At 47.4% G+C, this 21,017-nt stretch overlaps 1 protein-coding gene across 1 annotated transcript; it reads left to right on the forward strand.

Annotated features, from left to right (window-relative positions):
- Window positions 1–11,697: 11,697 nt before the first annotated feature.
- On the forward strand, window positions 11,698–12,900 carry LOC133082668 (melanoma-associated antigen B4-like). The gene has a single exon (XM_061179352.1). The coding sequence runs from the start codon at window positions 11,878–11,880 to the stop codon at window positions 12,898–12,900; it is 1,023 nt and encodes a 340-aa protein (XP_061035335.1). The 5' UTR covers window positions 11,698–11,877.
- Window positions 12,901–21,017: the final 8,117 nt, after the last annotated feature.

Raw genomic sequence — 21,017 nt, forward strand, 5'->3', positions numbered from 1 at the left:
GAGTTTTGGTACTGTGTAGTACGATTTGAAAAATCCTTGCATCTTTTTGGGGTTCTGGAATGAGATAATATGGCTTTGGAATAGGAATTTTGTTGGAAATGTGAAAGAATGCTGTGGTTTTAAAATGGATGAAAACAAAGTAAAGTTTAGTCAACTTTTGGTTTGTCTTATTCACCTTTGTCTTTCTCTTTGTAAAATTCAAAGATATACACCTAGATGTCCTTAGCTTATTCAAGAATGCCGACAAAATTAAATAGTAATAAATTACATTCCTCACTCAGTGCCTCCTTTATTCCCATCTTTAATTGAGCATCTGCTCTTTGGAAGGTTCTGTGCTGGTAGTGATGATGCTAAGATAAAAAAGACCCTGCACCTGCCTGTAGATGTTTAGAGTATAAGAGCAGCTATTATATAAGGAAGGTGGTGTGATGAAAACACCCAGTGAGGGTGGTGGGGAGAGAGTCCAGATGAGAGCAGTGAAGTATAAATTGTCTTAGCCAGAACACTTTGAGGCTTGGTATTTTGCAAATCCCTCCTTGGGAGGTAATTTTGAGTTGGCTGCATGGTGGGCTGGATGAGGCTGTGATAATGGTGAGCAGGGGCCAGACCCTCAGATGGTGGGCCTCAGAGTTGAGAGGCTAAGCCTGAAATGAGAAACTGCCCTGAACAGTTACTTTGGGATTGTGAGTAAACCAGAGAGAATCTCCGCCTGGAGAAAGAATAGAAGGGGTCCAGTGCTTTTGCCCCGGTGCAGGTGAACACAGTGCACCAACAAACCAGGTGTTTTATGCATATTGTCGCCTTTGTGGTGGGATGCTGAGAAGCCCCTGTGCTGGCACTCTGTGCCCTGAGCTGGAGGAGCCGCAGCCCGCTCCATTAATTAGTTATCGGGGTTTTTTAATTGGAGTATAATTGCTTTACAATGTTGTGTTAGTTTCTGCTGTGCAATGAAGTGAATCAGCTATACGTATACATATGTCCCCTCCCTGCTGGACTTCCCCCCACCCATCTAGGTGGTCACAGAGCACCAAGCTGAGCTCCCCGTGCTGTACAGCAGGTTCCCACTAGCTATCTATTTGACACATGGTAGTGTATATAGGTCAATCCTAATCTCCCAATTCATCCCACCCCGCTTCCCCCGTGTCCATATGTCCGTTCTCTATGTGTGCGTCTCTGTTCCCGCCCTGCAAATAGGTTCAACTGTACCATTTATCTAGATTCCACATATATGCGTTAATATACGATATTTGTTTGTCTTGAGTGTAATCTGGCAGAACTAAATGGGGCCAGATTTTGGTGGTGATGAAATACGTGAAAATCGGGGGGTTTTTGGGCGGCAGGCGAATTATTGGTCCTTGACACAAATTCTGTAAGGTTTGATTTGCATCCCGGTGAAATCCCTGCCTCCAAAATGAAAACATATTCTCTGATAGGGAACATTTACTCAGGGTTACTTGTTAAGGAGCACTTTGGTTAATTCAGCTTTCTTTGTCCTAGAGGACCGCATAGTCTCTGACATCTCCTGGATAAAATGAAAAGTTCCTAGAGATGAGGGTAGTTTCTTCTGGTATGAAAATAAGCATCATAATAAGTGCCATGCATGAAAGACCCAAACATTGCCAGCCACTGTGCCAGGTGCTTTACATATATCACACATGTTCCGACAGTTCTATAAGATGAGGCTTATCAAACCCACTTGGCAGACAAAGAACTTGCAGTATTCTCCAGACTGGTAAAGTGACAGAACCGGGAGTACAGCCTGGTCTGAATTCCTCCAGAGCCCATACTGTTCCACTCCTCCCAGCCTGAGGCAGCCCTTCTGTCTCTTAATTCATTTCTCTTCTCACTGCTCCATGATGTCTCTCAGGCAATAAGAAAGAGGAACTTGTAGCCAAAATATTAAGAGCAGGCCTAAAGACGGAAGGTGAAAATGAGAATCAGACACAATTTGGGGATTGTCTGTGGGCTTCGTTTACCTAGGATCCTCCTGCCCCTCGCCCCAGGGTTCCCTGAGAGCTGACTGCCCCGGTCCCGGCACGTGTGTCCAGTCCCAGCACTTTCCCGCGTTACAGCGCCCTTCCCCTGGGTCTTCCCCAGTCAGTGTGCCCTCGTGTCCAGACTGGAAGCTGACCTGCTGGCCAGCTCTTCTCTGCGTCTTCCTCTGGAGGCTGCACTCAGCTCCCAGAGGAGCAGACAGCCCACATCCCCTGCCCTCCCCTGACTCGGAGCATCCCGACTCCCTGCAGATCCCGTTCCTCACCGTGGACCCCTGTGACAGCAGCTGCCCTTTCCATGTAGCTGTTCACTTCAGACAGTGACGTTTAGACACCTCCTCATCCCCACTGGGTGCCTCCACCACATTCTCAGTGTTTTCAAACCTGCTGGTGACTAGACTCTGATTTCGTATGGACACTGCAGGGCCTTGGCTTATAACCCCAAGTCTAGGGAGGCCTTTTTTGAAACAACGTGATATTTGCAGTAGGATTTTAATGCAATGTCTTCTTTGAATCTGGCCATTGAATCCATACACTGATGAGTGAACTTAATTAAGTGGTCAGAAACCAAAGCCTTCTTCCTAAGTGGTAAAGGAGGAGGGACCAAGGAAATCACTGTGTAAACAAACATCTACTGAGGCTGAATTCCTAAAAACCCATCTTGGAGTCCTTCGTGGAGGTGGAAGATGGTTCTTTGGCAGACATGCTAGCTTTGAATAAAAAGGAAAAATAATTCGCCGTCCTCCCAGTAATTCTAGTCTGTATCTGTCCCAGGGAAGATGCTGTTTTTTCAATATGCTTAATGCCACCTGTTCGTGTGTTCAGGTATGTTCAGTCAGGTGGTGGGTGGCTGTGATTTTGACCATGCAACCAAAAGTTAGGAGAAAATTCCCAGCCTACTGAGATTACACAGGTTACTGCAATTGGCAATGCAGAAAGATACTGTTGAAAGCCCTCTCTGCTGAGATTTACAGGGTACTTTTGGAGATTAGATGTAATCCTATATTTGAAAACATCTCTTACATAGTATGCACAAGAAAAAAATTGGTGAATTTCAAGGTAAATTTGGCCTTCTCAGAAACTCCTCCAAGAAACTAAGAGGGTTGTTGTCATAACCAATTGCAATAGTTGCTCTTTATTGAGCACATACTATATACCACTTTATGGGAGACTGCAAACCTCATCCACATGCTGTCTTGCTCTCCTTGGGTTCCTGGGGAGACGATATTCCCAGTCCACTTGTAATTAGGAAGGGTCACCTCCAGACCAAGGCACGAGGGAGTCAGTATGGCACCTCTGTGCTTTCTCTTCCATTCAGCAGCAAACATAGAGAGCCCGTGTTGAGCCACGTGATGTAAACAGCCTGGATCTCGGAGTCATCTGTTAGCAGTGAGCCTCTGCCAACCTTCCTCAGATTTTATGTGCACAAGAAACAAACTTTTGTTGTGTTAAGTCATTCAGATACCAGGTTTTCTCTGTTGCCTCAGTTAGCAGTTACTTCATCCGAGTGATACACAACTACTATTTCTACTATTAGGCTCATTTAAATATTTTAATGCCAGAGCTAATCACAGCATAGATATTCTTCTTATAAAAACTTCTTACACACATAAATCACAATCTCCCCCCTTACAACATTGCTCCAAAATTCAGCCCCCTTTTCAAAAGTAACCACAATTAACTGTCTGGTGTGTGTCATTCGAAAGCTGATTTGAGGCTTCTTTGTACATAGATGCGCTACAAAAATACGTTGAGTTTTTAACACACAGGGGCAACAGTGTACATATTGTTCTGTGACTTGCTCTTGTAACTTAATGGAAGTGAATGCAAGATGTTTCAGTGACAGCACTTATAAGACCCACCTCAGTTTTTAAAACTGTCATCACCATTAGAAAAAGCCCCAGCCAGCCCTCTGGTCCTAAGCTACAGCGTGAAGTAGAGCCCCCTCAGCCAACCTGTAGATCTGTGAGAACAAACAGTTGTTGTGTTAGGATGCTGAGTTTTGTGGCTCTTCATTAGGCAGTGGAAGTTTACTAGTAAGTACATTAAGGGCTAGCAGTTCATATTTTAACTTTTTATGTTCTTTGTCTTCCACAGGGAGCACATACTATTCCTAAAAATATTTTTAAGGTTAAGAAAAATAAACTTCAAAAGGCATGGGAAATTCTAATTACAGACGTTAGGGAAGCCTTTAAAATGGGAAAAATAAGCAAATAATTTACAAAAGAAGAGTGAAATGACGCATGACTGTTTCTCCTACAAAATGAAAACAAAAAGATTACCTATAGACTATTCTCTCTCAAGATGGTGGATTGATAAAGAGAAATTTTATATCAGAGGATAAATTCCTGATAGTTCCTGAGTTTCAACATAGTTCTGGAGCATGTTTATCTCACACCATCTAGAAAGGCAATATGTAGTACGTAAGAGCATGAGATTCTGGAAGCAGACACCTGGTCTTCCAATCCCAGCGCTACCATTTACTAGTTGTGTAATCTTGGGTAAATTCCGTAACCTCTTTCTGCCTCTTTTCTTATCTGTAAAATTGTGATGATAATAATACCTAACTATAAGATTATTTTGAGAATTAAGTGTAGGGCATTCAGCACAGTGCCCACGAATTCAGAAGCATTATATATGTGTTAACTATTATTTTATTATCAGAGCATTTTGCTGAGTTTTCATTGAAGAATTATTTGACATTTAATACAGGAAGAATATGGGCCCTATAGATAACCTTAACACTTAAAAACTAAAATGTAGAAATAATAACCTTCTGAGAGGGAATCTGTCACATCTGTAGTCCCTAAAGCACTATAGGACGATTTCCATTAATATTAATTAGGTCAATAAAAAGTATTAATGTTTAAATACAAGCCATGGTTATCAGAAAAATGTATTAGCCTTAATACTTCATTCCCCATTTGTATAGGATAAATGAGGTAATTCAAAAGAGAGAGATTTTATTTTATTTTATTTTATTTATTTATTTAAAATAATTGACATATGTTACATGGAGCTTTTATTTATTTATTTATTTATTTATGGCTGTGTTGGGTCTTAGTTTCTGTGCGAGGGCTTTCTCCAGCTGCGGCAAGCGGGGGCCACTCTTCATCGTGGTGCGCGGGCCTCTCATCATCGCGGCCTCTCCTGTTGCGGAGCACAGGCTCCAGACGCGCAGGCTCAGCAATTGTGGCTCAGGGGCCCAGCCGGTCCGTGGCATGTGGGATCCTCCCAGACCAGGGCTCTAACCCGTGTCCCCTGCATTGGCAGGCAGATTCTCAACCACTGCGCCACCAGGGAAGCCCCCAGATTTTATTTTTTATCATTAGTATATAGCTAAGCAGTGAAGAACTGAGGATGTGGTCAGCTTTGACCACATCTCGGACTAAGTGAGATTTAAGGATTGTTTGGTATCCAAGGATACCTCTTAATGTAATTTCTATAGATCTGAGGAGAAAAGAGATTGTGATGATCTCATTTGAGAGTAATATGTGGAAGAAGGACTGGAATACATTGGAAATGCTGCAGAATCAAAGCATTGTTTTCATGTATATTTTATAGTTTTTAAGTGATTTTTTAGCTTAATTTTTTCTAGCTGGAACATTTTATGTCATAATTACTAGTCTCATAAGAAATTTCATTTTTATTTATACAGATATTTGGAATCTATGATTAGATGTGTGCATTTAGGCCAGTTGGACCTCCTTTATTTTACATCAATGTACTTTTGGAATTTGGCATTCTCCTTTTTCAAGTATAATGCATATATATCTGGCACAGCTTCCTGCTTGACTCTATTGTTGTGCCTTATGTAAAATGACATTTAGTTTGCTTCTCATTGATTAGAATCAATAACATAAGTCGTAATTATGTCCTGGAATAATATGTATTTCTAGTCTGGCTGCACTGTAGGTGGTGGGATGTGGCCTGGGAAGCTAATCATCCTTTATCGTTTCTTTCCACTTGGGGAAGGGCAGCCAGAATGCTAAACAATCAACTTCATAACTAAATATATAGGATAAAGTTGCTTAAAAATTGGGGTCTCTTGTACTAAGGGGAAATGTTAAGACCACTCTTTTTGCAAAACATAAATGGAGAACTAAGGCAAAGATAATTCAATCAGAATTTGTATCATCACCTCAAGATTTCAAGCCAAACTACAAGACTAGTACACTGTAATGTGTATACGTGTTGTGATGTCAATTTCCAATTCAAGTTGACTCTCCATTTTATTGATCTGATGAGCACATTTGTTAGCTAAAGCCAAAAGACGATGCAGGTTCCCTGTCAGACTGTTATGATTGAGAAACCCCCTAAATTGTTTGGACTTATTGGCTTAATTATTCCACATTTGGGAATCCATGGAAGGGCCTCTTTTCTGGAACACTGATGCATATGAAACTGTTGTGACTGTTCTCTCCTTTGCAAAATATTCTACTGCCTTGGCTTCTGTATTAGTCAAGATAAGCTAGGTTATGTTAGAGTGACAAATTAATCCTGAAATCTCAGTGTTTTACCACAGCAAAGGTTTATTTCTCAACAACACTACATGTTCAATGGGTATGGGGGAGGGAGGGGCATTTGGGGGTTTTCTCTGGGGCTTACCTATTCATCAAGGCAGGGGAGAGTGGACAGAGAGTCTCTAAAGGGCTCTTCTCTGATTCAGCCAAACCCATCACTTCTTCTCCCATTTCATTGGCTGAAACCAGTCATAAGTCCTCGGTTAGCCTCAAGCGGTCTGAAAAATGGAGCTTTCCATGTGCCTAAGAAGAAGGAATATAGAATTGGATTTGGTGAGCATAGCACTGTCTGCTACAGTTTTTAAGACACTGCCCTGTCCTGGTTCTTCTACCTCTCAATCTGTTTTTTCTCTGTCTCCTCAGTGGACTTCTTTTCCATCACCCCTTGGGGAACTGGTGCTCCCCAAGTTACCATATCCGGTCCACTATTTTTTTTTCTCCCCACAACTATCCCCAGGTAACCTCATCCACTCCTCCAGTTCTAACTGCAAACTATCTGCTGTTAACTTCCAGATCTATTATCCCAAGCCCTGACCTACCCACAAAGCTTTAAACATAAATCCAACTATGACTGATTCAAGGATATCTCAAACTCAATGTGAAAAAATAGAAACACATGATTTTTTTCCAAACCTCATTCCTCCTCTTCCTGTATTCTTTGTCCCAGTTAGTGGCAGCATCATATTTCCAAGTCTAGATTCCTCCCTGTCATTCCCACCTCTTAATTTTGTATGCCATCTTAGCTAGGCTGTGCTGCACAGTTGTTTAGTCAGTTATCAGTCTAGATGTCCACTGTGAAGGTATTTTTTAGTAAGCGATTAATAGTTAACTCTGTAGGCTTTGAGTAAAGCAGATTACCACCCATAGTGTGACTGGGCCTCATGCAATCAGTTGAGGGCCCCAAGAACAAGGACTGAGGTTTCCTGAAGGAATTCAGCCTCAAGACTGCAAAGACAGGGACTTCCCTGGTGGTCCAGTGGCTAAGACTCCGTGCTCCCAATGCAGGGGGCCCCGCTTCGATCCCTGGTCAGGGCACTAGATCCCACATGCATGCTGCAACTAAGAGTTCCCATGCCGCAACTAAAGATCCCGCATGCCACAGCGAAGACCCGGTGTAGCCAAAAAAAAAAGACTGCAACACAGAAACCCTGCCGGAGTTTCCAGTATGCCTGCCCTGCTATACAGACCTTGGACTCAAGACTGTAACATCTGAGTTTCTAACCTACTGGCTTGCTCTGTGAATTTCAGCGCCCTGACTTCCCGCCACTAGGGCCTCGGGGAGGTGAGGGCTTTGTTTGGAGGCTGGAGGACTCGGGACCACAGAGGGAGGGCTCCCAGGCTCCCATAGACGGCACCGGCAGGACGCAGGGACCGCTGAGCCCTGAACAGTGGGCGGCCCCGCCGAGTCCCGCCCCTGCCGTCAGCCCTCGGAGACCCCACGCAGGGCCGGATGCGGCTCCCCCCAACTTCCGCTTCGGAAGCGAGGAGCCCGAGCGGTAGCCGCGGCGTTTGTTCGTCCGAGAGTGGGTTTTCAGGACTCGTCCGGAGCCAAGGTGAGGCCCTGAATGCAGCCTGAAGGGACCTTCCCGACCCCCTCCCCCCATAACAAAGGGGACCCACCCGCCTCCCGCCCCTGCCTGCCATCAGCAGCGTGGGACCCTGATCTGACCTATATGCCAGAGGAGTCCTGTTGGAGTTGCCGTCTGGAGGGCCTCAGGGAGTGGAGGGCCTTTGTCTAGAGGGGGCCGCTTCTTAGGCAAAGGGTGTAGTCTTGTCCCCAGCAGGTGAAAAGGTGGGACCTTCAGAGCTAATGAGGGTCCCTCCTTCCGAAAGACGTGACTGCACGGAACCCCCGCCCGCCTTCACTCGTGCGATGCCCTAGAGTAATTCAGGCTGAGAGGACCCCTCATTTCTGCCTGGGGTGGGAAGTGGGGTTGGGGGCTAGGGGACGTTCGGGTAGAGAAAGGCCTTTATATAAAGGGGGCAGGACTTCCCTGGCGGTCCAGTGGTTAAGACTCCTCGCTTCCACTGCAGGGGGCGCACCTTCGATCCCTGGTGGGGGAACTGAGATCCCACATGCCGCACGGTGCGGCCAAAAAGGAAGGGCGGGGGCATGGACCTAGAGGGTGTGATGTACGCCAAGTGAAATAAGTCAGACAGAGAAAAACAAATGCTGTATGATTTCACTTATATGTGGAAGCTGAAAAACAAAACAAATGAACAAACAACAGAACAGAAACAGTTATAGATAGAGAGAACAAACAGGTGGTTGGGGGGAGGAGAGAAATTAGGTGAGGGCAACTAAGAGGTACAAACTACCAGTTACAAAATAAATGCGTAATGGGTGTGAAATGTAAACAGGTAGATGGATGGATGGATAGATAGATAAGGCAAGCCCGTTAAGCTTAGGGAGGAGACTTGGCCCTAAAAGAAGCAGAGGTAGGACCATCAGTGCTAGTAAGCAGACCTCTCCTCAAAGCAGGGAACTGCACAAATCAGCAGCCCTGCTCTCAGATCTGGGAGTCCCCAGATAAGGTAGCCGGGATGTGGAGGCCCCGACTCCTCTGGTGAGAGCTTCGGTCTGAGGCATGCAGATTCGGGTCAGTGGAGGGAGGAATCCCAAACCCTACCCGGACTGGACGCCCAAGTCCTGAATGAGGACTGAGGGAGCCACCAACTCCAGAAGAGCGGGGTCGGAGAGGCCCACCCTTGCTGTTACCAGGCATAGCCGAGCCCCAGATCAGCTTTGGCAGAACGAGGCTCACTCTGACTGTAAGCTCAGGTCCCAGGAAGATGAGGACCTTTTCTGACGGTCATGGGCTCACGTCAGCAGAGGGCAAAGTCTCAGGCAGGGTGCAGGGTCAAGGCGAAGATCCTGAGTGAGGAAATGGAGACTGCTCCATACACAGTGGAGAGAGCTGCATCTAATGCCGCCCCTGCCCTTAGCCCCGGGAGGCCCCGGGCAGAGCTGGCAGGCTCAGGTGCCCCCTAACTTCTGCCGGTGGGGTCTGAGGGAGATGAGGGCCTTGGTTTAAGGGCTGGCTGCCCGGTTCAGCAGAAAAAGAGGAGTCCCAGGCCATGATAGATGTCAAGGCACAAATTCTATGTGAGGAATGAGACAACCAACTCCCCCAGAACAGAGGAGACCACACAAAGTGCCGCCTCTGCCTTCGCCCTGGGAAGCCAGGTTTAGAGCTCTCAGGCTGAATTGCCCTCTCAGTTCCTCCAAGGGTGGTCTCAGGGACATCAGGCTTTGGGTCTAATGAGAGAGGCCTCATTCAACATAGGGAAGAAGCCTGGTTCCTAACAAGAGTCAACGTGGTAACACCGAGTGAAGATGAGGGAACCCCACCCAGAAAGAAGTGAACCACATAGAATCTCATCCCTACTCTCAGACCTGGGAGGGAGACTGAGGCATGGTGAGCTGATGAATATCACTCACTTTTCCCCGGACCGTGGCAGGGAGGTGAGGAACCTCGTTGATGGGAGTATGGGCTCAGGTCAGCAGCCGGAGGCTTTCCAGGTAATGCCAGGAACCAAGGAGAGGACCCTGAGAATTGAGGGGACCACCTACACCACAGCAGTGAGGGCAACAGAATGTCTTCCTGACTGTCAGCATTGGAAGTCCACACACAGTTGTAGCTAGAGAGACAAGAAAATTTTCTTTCTAGTGGGTCTCGGGGAGTTGGGGGCCTTAGTATGAGGGCATAGACTTCAAGTCAAGACACAGAGGATGTCCAAGTCCTGCTATGAGTCAGGGTGAGGACACTGAGGGATGACGTAGATGAACACCCACCCAAAACAGTGGGGGCCCACATACTCCCACCCCCCTCAGCCCTGGGAAACCCCAGGTAGAGGTAGCCTGATGTGTCACCCCTCACTTCCAGCCCCAGGGACTCAGGCAGACGTGGGCCTTGATCTGAGGCCAGAAGACTCAGGTGGGCTGAGGGAGGAGCCTAGATCCCGTCTGAGTGAGGGCTAAAGAGGCCAACGATGTGGGAACAGTGGGGTCCCGCGGAGTCCAGCCCCTGCTACCAAGCTAGGGAGGTCATGGACGGGGGTGACTGGAAGTGGCTCACCCTTTCTTTCATCTTGGGGATCTCAGGAAGGTGAGAATCTTAATGTAATGCAAGCGAACTCAGGTCAGCGGAGGGAGGATTTCCAGGATTTGCCAGGACTCACGGAGAAGATGCTGAGGACCGTGGGGACCTGCACCCCATGGCAGCGGGGGCCCCGCAGAGTCCCTCTCCATTGTCGTTCCTAGGCGCCCCGGGCACACATGTCAGGCAGAAGTGCCCATCAGTTCCCCACTCAGAACTCACAGGGAAGTAAGCATCTTGGTCTGATGGGTCAGCAGAGGGAGGAACCTGAGACCCTCCCCTGAGCGAAAAATGGGGACCGTGAGCGAGGACCACACGTTATAGGGCCTCAGCCTGCCTGCTGCAGCTTTCAGCCTCTGGAGACTAGGGGCACTGTGGCCGGGTAAGGCCATCCTCACTTCCACCGTTCGGGCTCAGGGAGCTGTGGGCCTTACTGTGAGGAAATGTCGTCAAGTCAAGAGAGAAAGGAGCCCCCAGATCCTCCCAGGAGACACAGTGGGGGCTGTGAGTGACGACTGAAGGTAGCACACCCCCCTTCCACCGAATCAAAGGAATAGTAAAGAGTCTTGCCCAGTCCTCTGCTCAGCCCTTGAAGGCCCAGAGCATGGTTGTCAGGCGGAGGCTCCTCATTTCTCTGTATCATTTCTCAGGGAGATGAGATCCTTCGTCTGAAGGTGCCACACCAGGGGCAGAAGGGGGGGGGGGTCCCAGACCCTCGGTATTGACAAGATGAGGACGCTGAACGGTTGAGGACCAACGAGTTCAGGACAGAGCAGGCCCCACAGAACTGTCAGCGCTGTCCACCCCGACAGTGTCCACGACTCAGTTCCTTCTCGTGGGTCCCAGGGAGCTTTGAGGTGGCACCTTTAGAGCAGCACAGGAAAGAGGTCCCGGCCCTACCAAGAGTCGATGTGACAATCCTGTTTGTGAACGAAAGGGACCCTTGGAACCCAGAGAGGGCCTACCCTCCCAGGATCTGTGGTCACCGCCGTCAGCCACAGGCAGGGCTGGCAGGCTGTAGCCTGAGGCTCACTCACTCTCACTTCTTACACTGGGTTCTCAGGGGACAGGCTGACCAAGAACAAGAGCCTAGTGGCTCCTAGAGCAGTGCCCTCAAGGGAACGTGCAGAGCGGCCTTCTTCAGGTCAGGGTGGTGCCTCCCTGCTGAAGGTGCTCACACCCTGTCACCTTCCCTCCTCCAGGTTCCAGCATCACCTGCTCTCCTGCCCACTCCCCCGCTTGCTGTCCCTGCCCATAGTCATGCCTCGGGGGCAGAAGAGTAAGCTCCGTGCCCGTGAGAAGCGCCGCCAGGCCCGGAGGGAGACCCAGAATCTCGGGGGTGCTCAGGCCCCTGCAGCAGAGATAGAAGAGTCGCCCCCCTCCCCCGCTTCTGTTTCTCAGGGTACTCCCCCGAGCTCCCCTGCTGCTGGCACTCGCCAGGAGCCTCAGGGAGCCCCAGCCACTAGCTCTCGTGCTGCAGGGGTTTCATGCCCAGGATCTGATGTACGTGCCAAGGGCCAGGTTAAGGCAAGGAAAAATTCCTCCCAGGCCTCAACCTCCGAAGAGAGCTCTCGCAGAGATCCTCTAACCAAGAAGGTGGGAATGTTGGTAGAATTCCTGCTGGAGAAGTATAAAATGAAAGAGCCCATTATAAAGGCAGACATGCTGAAGCTTGTGAACAAAAGGTATAAGGGGAAGTTCCCTAAGATCCTCAGGAGAGCTGCTGAGTGCCTGGAGCTGGCCTTTGGTCTTGACTTGAAGGAAGTCAAGCCGAGTGGTGATTCCTATACCCTTGTCAGCAATCAGGGGAGTCGGAGCAGTGGCAGGCTGTTTCCGAAGAATGGGCTCCTGATGCCTCTCCTGGGTGTGATCTTCTTAAATGGCAACTGCGCCTCTGAGGAGGAGATCTGGGAATTCCTGAATATTTTGGGTGTTTATGATGGAAGGTGGCACTTAATCTTTGGGGACCCCAGGAAGCTTATCACAGAAGATTTGGTGCAGGAAAAGTACCTGGTGTATCGTCAGGTGCGCAACAGCGATCCCCCACGCTATGAGTTCCTGTGGGGCCGGAGAGCCCGCGCTGAAACCAGCAAGATGAAAGTCCTGGAGTTTGTGGCCAAGGTCAATGGTACCGTCCCCAGTGCCTTTCCACTCCATTATGAAGAGGCTTTGAGAGACGAGGAAGAGAGAGCCCGAGCCAGAGCTGCAGCCAGGGCTCCTACTCGTGTCAAGGCCAGTGCGCATTCCAAGGTCATGTCTAGCAGTTCCTCCCACCCTCAGTGAGGTCTGAGGCAGCTTCTTCACTTTGTGTTTGACCAACGCTGCCAACCCTTTAAGTAGTGAGAGGCTAAGCTGGGGCTGGAAAGATCATAATATATCTCTTCTTTGTGTTCCTGTTTTACACTAGTATCTTTCAAATGTTTCTTTTACTAGAATGTTTATTTAGATTCAGAATCCAAGTTTATAAATGACATGGATCACATATTTGTTGTTGTTTATCGGGTTTAAGAGTAAGAGTTTTGGTACTGTGTAGTACGATTTGAAAAATCCTTGCATCTTTTTGGGGTTCTGGAATGAGATAATATGGCTTTGGAATAGGAATTTTGTTGGAAATGTGAAAGAATGCTGTGGTTTTAAAATGGATGAAAACAAAGTAAAGTTTAGTCAACTTTTGGTTTGTCTTATTCACCTTTGTCTTTCTCTTTGTAAAATTCAAAGATATACACCTAGATGTCCTTAGCTTATTCAAGAATGCCGACAAAATTAAATAGTAATAAATTACATTCCTCACTCAGTGCCTCCTTTATTCCCATCTTTAATTGAGCATCTGCTCTTTGGAAGGTTCTGTGCTGGTAGTGATGATGCTAAGATAAAAAAGACCCTGCACCTGCCTGTAGATGTTTAGAGTATAAGAGCAGCTATTATATAAGGAAGGTGGTGTGATGAAAACACCCAGTGAGGGTGGTGGGGAGAGAGTCCAGATGAGAGCAGTGAAGTATAAATTGTCTTAGCCAGAACACTTTGAGGCTTGGTATTTTGCAAATCCCTCCTTGGGAGGTAATTTTGAGTTGGCTGCATGGTGGGCTGGATGAGGCTGTGATAATGGTGAGCAGGGGCCAGACCCTCAGATGGTGGGCCTCAGAGTTGAGAGGCTAAGCCTGAAATGAGAAACTGCCCTGAACAGTTACTTTGGGATTGTGAGTAAACCAGAGAGAATCTCCGCCTGGAGAAAGAATAGAAGGGGTCCAGTGCTTTTGCCCCGGTGCAGGTGAACACAGTGCACCAACAAACCAGGTGTTTTATGCATATTGTCGCCTTTGTGGTGGGATGCTGAGAAGCCCCTGTGCTGGCACTCTGTGCCCTGAGCTGGAGGAGCCGCAGCCCGCTCCATTAATTAGTTATCGGGGTTTTTTAATTGGAGTATAATTGCTTTACAATGTTGTGTTAGTTTCTGCTGTGCAATGAAGTGAATCAGCTATACGTATACATATGTCCCCTCCCTGCTGGACTTCCCCCCACCCATCTAGGTGGTCACAGAGCACCAAGCTGAGCTCCCCGTGCTGTACAGCAGGTTCCCACTAGCTATCTATTTGACACATGGTAGTGTATATAGGTCAATCCTAATCTCCCAATTCATCCCACCCCGCTTCCCCCGTGTCCATATGTCCGTTCTCTATGTGTGCGTCTCTGTTCCCGCCCTGCAAATAGGTTCAACTGTACCATTTATCTAGATTCCACATATATGCATTAATATACGATATTTGTTTGTCTTGAGTGTCATCTGGCAGTACTCCTAAATGGGGCCAGATTTTGGTGGTGATGAAACACGTGAAAATCGGGGGGTTTTTGGGCGGCAGGCGAATTATTGGTCCTTGACACAAATTCTGTAAGGTTTGATTTGCATCCCGGTGAAATCCCTGCCTCCACAAATGAAACAACATATTCTCTGATAGGGAACATTTACTCAGGGTTACTTGCTAAGGAGCACTTTGGTTAATTCAGCTTTCTTTGTCCTAGAGGACCGCATAGTCTCTGACATCTCCTGGATAAAATGAAAAGTTCCTAGAGATGAGGGTAGTTTCTTCTGGTATGAAAATAAGCATCATAAGAAGTGCCATGCATGAAAGACCCAAACATTGCCAGCCACTGTGCCAGGTGCTTTACATATATCACACATGTTCCGACAGTTCTATAAGATGAGGCTTATCAAACCCACTTGGCAGACAAAGAACTTGCAGTATTCTCCAGACTGGTAAAGTGACAGAACCGGGAGTACAGCCTGGTCTGAATTCCTCCAGAGCCCATACTGTTCCACTCCTCCCAGCCTGAGGCAGCCCTTCTGTCTCTTAATTCATTTCTCTTCTCACTGCTCCATGATGTCTCTCAGGCAATAAGAAAGAGGAACCTGTAGCCAAAATATTAAAAGCAGGCCTAAAGACGGAAGGTGAAAATGAGAATCAGACACAATTTGGGGATTGTCTGTGGGCTTCGTTTACCTAGGATCCTCCTGCCCCTCGCCCCAGGGTTCCCTGAGAGCTGACTGCCCCGGTCCCGGCACGTGTGTCCAGTCCCAGCACTTTCCCGCGTTACAGCGCCCTTCCCCTGGGTCTTCCCCAGTCAGTGTGCCCTCGTGTCCAGACTGGAAGCTGACCTGCTGGCCAGCTCTTCTCTGCGTCTTCCTCTGGAGGCTGCACTCAGCTCCCAGAGGAGCAGACAGCCCACATCCCCTGCCCTCCCCTGACTCGGAGCATCCCGACTCCCTGCAGATCCCGTTCCTCACCGTGGACCCCTGTGACAGCAGCTGCCCTTTCCATGTAACTGTTCACTTCAGACAGTGACGTTTAGACACCTCCTCATCCCCACTGGGTGCCTCCACCACATTCTCAGTGTTTTCAAACCTGCTGGTGACTAGACTCTGATTTCGTATGAACGCTACAGGGCCTTGGCTTATAACCCCAAGTCTAGGGAGGCCTTTTTTGAAACAACGTGATATTTGCAGTAGGATTTTTTTTTTTTTGGGTTTATTTATTTATCTATTTATTTATGGCTGTGTTGGCTCTTCGTTTCTGTGCGAGGGCTTTCTCTAGTTGCGGCAAGTGGGGGCCACTCTTCATCGCGGTGCGCGGGCCTCTCATCATCGCGGCCTCTCTTGTTGCGGAGCACAGGCTCCAGACGCGCAGGCTCAGTAGTTGTGGCTCACGGGCCTAGTTGCTCCGCAGCATGTGGGATCTTCCCAGACCAGTGCTCGAACCCGTGTCCCCTGCATTGGCAGGCAGACTCTCAACCACTGCGCCACCAGGGAAGCCCCTGCAGTAGGATTTTAATGCAATGTCTTCTTTGAATCTGGCCATTGAATCCATACACTGATGAGTGAACTTAATTAAGTGGTCAGAAACCAAAGCCTTCTTCCTAAGTGGTAAAGGAGGAGGGACCAAGGAAATCACTGTGTAAACAAACATCTACTGAGGCTGAATTCCTAAAAACCCATCTTGGAGTCCTTCGTGGAGGTGGAAGATGGTTCTTTGACAGACATGCTAGCTTTGAATAAAAAGGAAAAATAATTCGCCGTCCTCCCAGTAATTCTAGTCTGTATCTGTCCCAGGGAAGATGCTGTTTTTTCAATATGCTTAATGCCACCTGTTCGTGTGTTCAGGTATGTTCAGTCAGGTGGTGGGTGGCTGTGATTTTGACCATGCAACCAAAAGTTAGGAGAAAATTCCCAGCCTACTGAGATTACACAGGTTACTGCAATTGGCAATGCAGAAAGATACTGTTGAAAGCCCTCTCTGCTGAGATTTACAGGGTACTTTTGGAGATTAGATGTAATCCTATATTTGAAAACATCTCTTACATAGTATGCACAAGAAAAAAATTGGTGAATTTCAAGGTAAATTTGGCCTTCTCAGAAACTCCTCCAAGAAACTAAGAGGGTTGTTGTCATAACCAATTGCAATAGTTGCTCTTTATTGAGCACATACTATATACCACTTTATGGGAGACTGCAAACCTCATCCACATGCTGTCTTGCTCTCCTTGGGTTCCTGGGGAGACTATATTCCCAGTCCACTTGTAATTAGGAACGGTCACCTCCAGACCAAGGCACGAGGGAGTCAGTATGGCACCTCTGTGCTTTCTCTTCCATTCAGCAGCAAACATAGAGAGCCCGTGTTGAGCCACGTGATGTAAACAGCCTGGATCTCGGAGTCATCTGTTAGCAGTGAGCCTCTGCCAACCTTCCTCAGATTTTATGTGCACAAGAAACAAACTTTTGTTGTGTTAAGTCATTCAGATACCAGGTTTTCTCTGTTGCCTCAGTTAGCAGTTACTTCATCCGAGTGATACACAACTACTATTTCTACTATTAGGCTCATTTAAATATTTTAATGCCAGAGCTAATCACAGCATAGATATTCTTCTTATAAAAACTTCTTACACACATAAATCACAATCTCCCCCCTTACAACATTGCTCCAAAATTCAGCCCCCTTTTCAAAAGTAACCACAATTAACTGTCTGGTGTGTGTCATTCGAAAGCTGATTTGAGGCTTCTTTGTACATAGATGCGCTACAAAAATACGTTGAGTTTTTAACACACAGGGGCAACAGTGTACATATTGTTCTGTGACTTGCTCTTGTAACTTAATGGAAGTGAATGCAAGATGTTTCAGTGACAGCACTTATAAGACCCACCTCAGTTTTTAAAACTGTCATCACCATTAGAAAAAGCCCCAGCCAGCCCTCTGGTCCTAAGCTACAGCGTGAAGTAGAGCCCCCTCAGCCAACCTGTAGATCTGTGAGAACAAACAGTTGTTGTTTTAGGATGCTGAGTTTTGTGGCTCTTCATTAGGCAGTGGAAGTTTACTAGTAAGTACATTAAGGGCTAGCAGTTCATATTTTAACTTTTTATGTTCTTTGTCTTCCACAGGGAGCACATACTATTCCTAAAAATATTTTTAAGGTTAAGAAAAATAAACTTCAAAAGGCATGGGAAATTCTAATTACAGACGTTAGGGAAGCCTTTAAAATGGGAAAAATAAGCAAATAATTTACAAAAGAAGAGTGAAATGACGCATGACTGTTTCTCCTACAAAATGAAAACAAAAAGATTACCTATAGACTATTCTCTCTCAAGATGGTGGATTGATAAAGAGAAATTTTATATCAGAGGATAAATTCCTGATAGTTCCTGAGTTTCAACATAGTTCTGGAGCATGTTTATCTCACACCATCTAGAAAGGCAATATGTAGTACGTAAGAGCATGAGATTCTGGAAGCAGACACCTGGTCTTCCAATCCCAGCGCTACCATTTACTAGTTGTGTAATCTTGGGTAAATTCCGTAACCTCTTTCTGCCTCTTTTCTTATCTGTAAAATTGTGATGATAATAATACCTAACTATAAGATTATTTTGAGAATTAAGTGTAGGGCATTCAGCACAGTGCCCACGAATTCAGAAGCATTATATATGTGTTAACTATTATTTTATTATCAGAGCATTTTGCTGAGTTTTCATTGAAGAATTATTTGACATTTAATACAGGAAGAATATGGGCCCTATAGATAACCTTAACACTTAAAAACTAAAATGTAGAAATAATAACCTTCTGAGAGGGAATCTGTCACATCTGTAGTCCCTAAAGCACTATAGGACGATTTCCATTAATATTAATTAGGTCAATAAAAAGTATTAATGTTTAAATACAAGCCATGGTTATCAGAAAAATGTATTAGCCTTAATACTTCATTCCCCATTTGTATAGGATAAATGAGGTAATTCAAAAGAGAGAGATTTTATTTATCATCATTAGTAAATAGCTAAGCAGTGAAGAACTGGGGATGTGGTCAGCTTTGACCACATCTCGGACTAAGTGAGATTTAAGGATTGTTTGGTATCCAAGGATACCTCTTAATGTAATTTCTATAAATCTGAGGAGAAAAGAGATTGTGATGATCTCACTTGAGAGTAATATGTGGAAGAAGGACTGGAATACATTGGAAATGCTGCAGAATCAAAGCATTGTTTTCATGTATATAAACACATGATTTTTTTCCAAACCTCATTCCTCCTCTTCCTGTATTCTTTGTCCCAGTTAGTGGCAGCATCATATTTCCAAGTCTAGATTCCTCCCTATCATTCCCACCTCTTAATTTTGTATGCCATCTTAGCTAGGCTGTGCTGCACAGTTGTTTAGTCAATTATCAGTCTAGATGTCCACTGTGAAGGTATTTTTTAGATGCGATTAATAGTTAACTCTGTAGGCTTTGAGTAAAGCAGATTACCACCCATAGTGTGACTGGGCCTCATGCAATCAGTTGAGGGCCCCAAGAACAAGGACTGAGGTTTCCTGAAGGAATTCAGCCTCAAGACTGCAAGACAGGGACTTCCCTGGTGGTCCAGTGGCTAAGACTCCGTGCTCCCAATGCAGGGGGCCCCGCTTCGATCCCTGGTCAGGGCACTAGATCCCACATGCATGCTGCAACTAAGAGTTCCCATGCCGCAACTAAAGATCCCGCATGCCACAGCGAAGACCCGGTGTAGCCAAAAAAAAAAGACTGCAACACAGAAACCCTGCCGGAGTTTCCAGTATGCCTGCCCTGCTATACAGACCTTGGACTCAAGACTGTAACATCTGAGTTTCTAACCTACTGGCTTGCTCTGTGAATTTCAGCGCCCTGACTTCCCGCCACTAGGGCCTCGGGGAGGTGAGGGCTTTGTTTGGAGGCTGGAGGACTCGGGACCACAGAGGGAGGGCTCCCAGGCTCCGATAGACGGCACCGGCAGGACGCAGGGACCGCTGAGCCCTGAACAGTGGGCGGCCCCGCCGAGTCCCGCCCCTGCCGTCAGCCCTCGGAGACCCCACGCAGGGCCGGATGCGGCTCCCCCCAACTTCCGCTTCGGAAGCGAGGAGCCCGAGCGGTAGCCGCGGCGTTTGTTCGTCCGAGAGTGGGTTTTCAGGACTCGTCCGGAGCTAAGGTGAGGACCTGAATGTAGCCTGAAGGGACCTTCCCGACCCCCTCCCCCCATAACAAAGGAGACCCACCCGCCTCCCGCCCCGCCCCTGCGATCTGGTTGTTGGAGGCCCCAGCAGAGCTATGGGGCTGAATTCGGCCTAGGATGTCTCGGGCCGAAGGCCTTGGTCTATGAGAGTAGCGCTGATTCTACAAATGGAGAAGATCTAAGTCCTAGATGAGGGCCCTGAGTGCTAGTGAGCAGACCTCGACCCCCAAAGCGGGCCACACTGAGCAGCGCCCCTGCTCTCAGCTCTAGGAGGCCCCAGCAAGGTGGACAGATGTTGAGTGACCTAAATACCCCTCTAGGGACGAAGGGAAATGAGGGCTACCTGATGACTCCCAAACTCAGGAAAGGAGGCTCCGGGCGGAGCTGGCAGGCTGTGGTGTCCCCTCATCTCCTCTGGAGGTGGTCTCAGGGAGCTGAGAGCCTTGGTCTAATGGAATAAGCCGAATTCAGCAAAGGGACCTAGTCCTCAACAGGATTCATGGTTGTGACACCGAGTGAGGATGGGGGCCCCTCCCACAAGAAACGGGGCAGCATAAAGCCCCAGCCCTGTTTTCAGGCTTGGGAGAATTGGGTATTTTGACATGAGTTGCATTCACTTCTTCCCAGGACATCTCAGGGAGGTGAGAGACCAGGTCAAAGGGGGCAGCCTCGGGTTGGCAAGGGGGGATTTCAGGTTATGCCAGGTGTCATGGTGAGAACCTTGAGGACTGTGGGGATGTCCCACATGAAAGCATTCGGACCACAAAGAATCCTCCCTATTATCATCCCTGGGAGACCTCAAGGATAGATGTCAGGCAGAAATGCCCATCAGTTCCCACTACAGGCTAGCAGGGAAATAAGGGTCTTGCTCTGAGGAGAGTGGTCCCATGTCAGCAGAGGGAGAAATCTTAGACCCTATCTGGAGGCACATTTAGACCTTGAATTGGGATCTTGTGTGGGACCACAAGGACTTCAACCTGCCTGCAACAGCTTTCATTCTTGGGAGACCACGTTTTCGTTAGATACGGTCATCTTCACTTCCTCCTATTGGGACACAGGGTGGTTGGTTCTTACTATCATACAGGCATCCATTCAGGCAAAAGTTGAGCTTCTCTACCAGGAGCCCAATTGAGGAACCTGAGTGAGGACTCAAAGTGTCCAGCCCAACCCTTGGATTTCAGCCCAAGAAATCTCTGGGAAGGACTGTCAGGTTGAGCGTCTGCTTCACTTGTTTATATCAAGTCTAAGAGAGGTGAGGTCCTTAGTCTGAAGGTGCATCCACCAGTCAGCAAATGGAGAGTGGTGCCAAGGCTTTTAAGGAGCCAAGATGAGGCCCTCGAATGATGATCCCAACGAACTCAGGATAGAAAGGACCCTACTGAGCTCGCAGCTCTGGTGTCCC

Source organism: Eubalaena glacialis, chromosome X (genome assembly GCF_028564815.1).
Source record: "Eubalaena glacialis isolate mEubGla1 chromosome X, mEubGla1.1.hap2.+ XY, whole genome shotgun sequence".
Classification (NCBI taxonomy): domain Eukaryota; kingdom Metazoa; phylum Chordata; class Mammalia; order Artiodactyla; family Balaenidae; genus Eubalaena; species Eubalaena glacialis.

Coding starts and splice junctions, on each gene's coding strand:
- LOC133082668 (XM_061179352.1), top strand. CDS start 11,878: ATGCCTCGGGGGCAGAAGAGTAAGCTCCGTGCCCGTGAGAAGCGCCGC.